General features: G+C 64.3%; 1 protein-coding gene across 1 annotated transcript in view; it reads right to left on the bottom strand.

Moving 5' to 3' along the window:
- Positions 1-963: 963 nt before the first annotated feature.
- The window catches only part of LOC105296411 (ETS translocation variant 3-like), an 18,113-nt gene continuing 17,699 nt past the window's right edge, over positions 964-1,377 (bottom strand). The window contains exon 6 of the mRNA XM_011366491.2: positions 964-989. Within this exon, the coding sequence (XP_011364793.1) occupies positions 964-989 (26 nt within the window). The remainder of the gene's footprint in view (positions 990-1,377) is intronic.

Here is a 1,377-nt window from a genome sequence, read left to right as displayed (position 1 = left end):
CCCAGAGCTGGCTGGAGGGGGGTTGTGCCTCTCGCTGCTGATGGCGATCCACCCCAGCCACCCATTGGCGGGTCCCCCAAGTGCCTGCCGGGCACCGGGAGCAGGGGTTGGCCCCCGGTTCCCCCCGACCGGAAGGTGGCGCTGTGGGTGCTGACGGTGGAGGGCACGAGGCCGTGGGACCCTCTGTGCCAAGAGGGGGCCTTGGGACTCTGCCCTTCAGAAGGCATGTGGGGGGTGTGAGAACTCCCGAGTCCCCTCCACCTGTCCCCTTCGCCTGTCCCCTCCGCCTGTCCCCTCCGCCTGTCCCCGTCAGCACAGCAGGTTCTCTGGTCACCAGGGGCGAAAGGAGGCCTGTGGCCTTGTGGGAAGGGCGCTGGAGCCACAGCCTCCTCCTTGGCCCCCTCCCGCGCCCCTGGCAGGTCAGGAGTGTCCTCGTTTGCCTGCGGAAGCCCAGGACGGGACCTGGTGTCCAGCAGGCGCTCAGGAAAGCGAGCTGAATAAACGGAGGAGTGTGGTCGCCTTGCCGGGTGGCCTGTCTCAGCTCACTGCGTTGTCTTGTCTCCCCGGCTAAACTGTGAGTCCCTAGAGAGCAGGGCCTTGCCGTGTCCCCAGCCCCCGGCCGCCAGGCCAGTCCCGAAGGAGCGGATGCGTGGAGGGAGCTGTGCCTCTCCTCCCGCACCTGCCGTCAGTGCGGGCAGCTCACGGCCATAAGGGTTCCACGGGGTCTCCTTAGAGATGTGGGGGCCTCTTTAGAGCAGCCCAACCCTGCCCCCTCCTTCCGGCCTCCGTGTCATCTCTGAGAGGCAGGCAGGTGTCTGAGGAAGAAACCGGACTTTGGAGTCAGAAGCTGTGGGTGAGCCTGGGTAGGTCACTCGCTAGGGCGCTCGCTAGCTGTGTGGCCCTTCAGTGACAGGCCTCGCCTTGCCGAGTGACCTTTACTCCCCTCGTCTGCGGATGTGACGGTCACAGCACCTGCCGCAGGGCCAGTTCTGCGGATCGAATAAGTCAGCACAGGTCAAGAGACGAGACTGTGCGAATGTCAGGTGCTACTTCAACACGGGGCAGAGGGCTTGGTCAGCAGAGGACCCACATTTCGACAGGGGCAGATAAAGATCTCTCCCAGCTGGGCCAGGCTGGGAGAAGCACCACGAAGGCCCTTCACCTGTGATACTCTGAAGATGGCCTGCAGCCACACCTCGGGGTCCCCTCCCCCCCTCCCCTCCCCTTTCCTTCCAGTCAGCTCTGAGGTCCAGAGGGCAAAAGCCACAGAAAGAAGACACAGCTCAGAACACAGGACTGTGCCTGCTGCTCTCAGATTAGGCTGGGGAAGGCTTCGTGACACAGTGGGACAAAGGGCCCTGCCCGTAGCCAGGATCT

The sequence above is a fragment of the Pteropus vampyrus genome, unplaced genomic scaffold (genome assembly GCF_000151845.1).
Source record: "Pteropus vampyrus isolate Shadow unplaced genomic scaffold, Pvam_2.0 Scaffold124, whole genome shotgun sequence".
NCBI lineage: Eukaryota > Metazoa > Chordata > Mammalia > Chiroptera > Pteropodidae > Pteropus > Pteropus vampyrus.
This window is presented reverse-complemented; position numbering and strand designations above follow the sequence as displayed.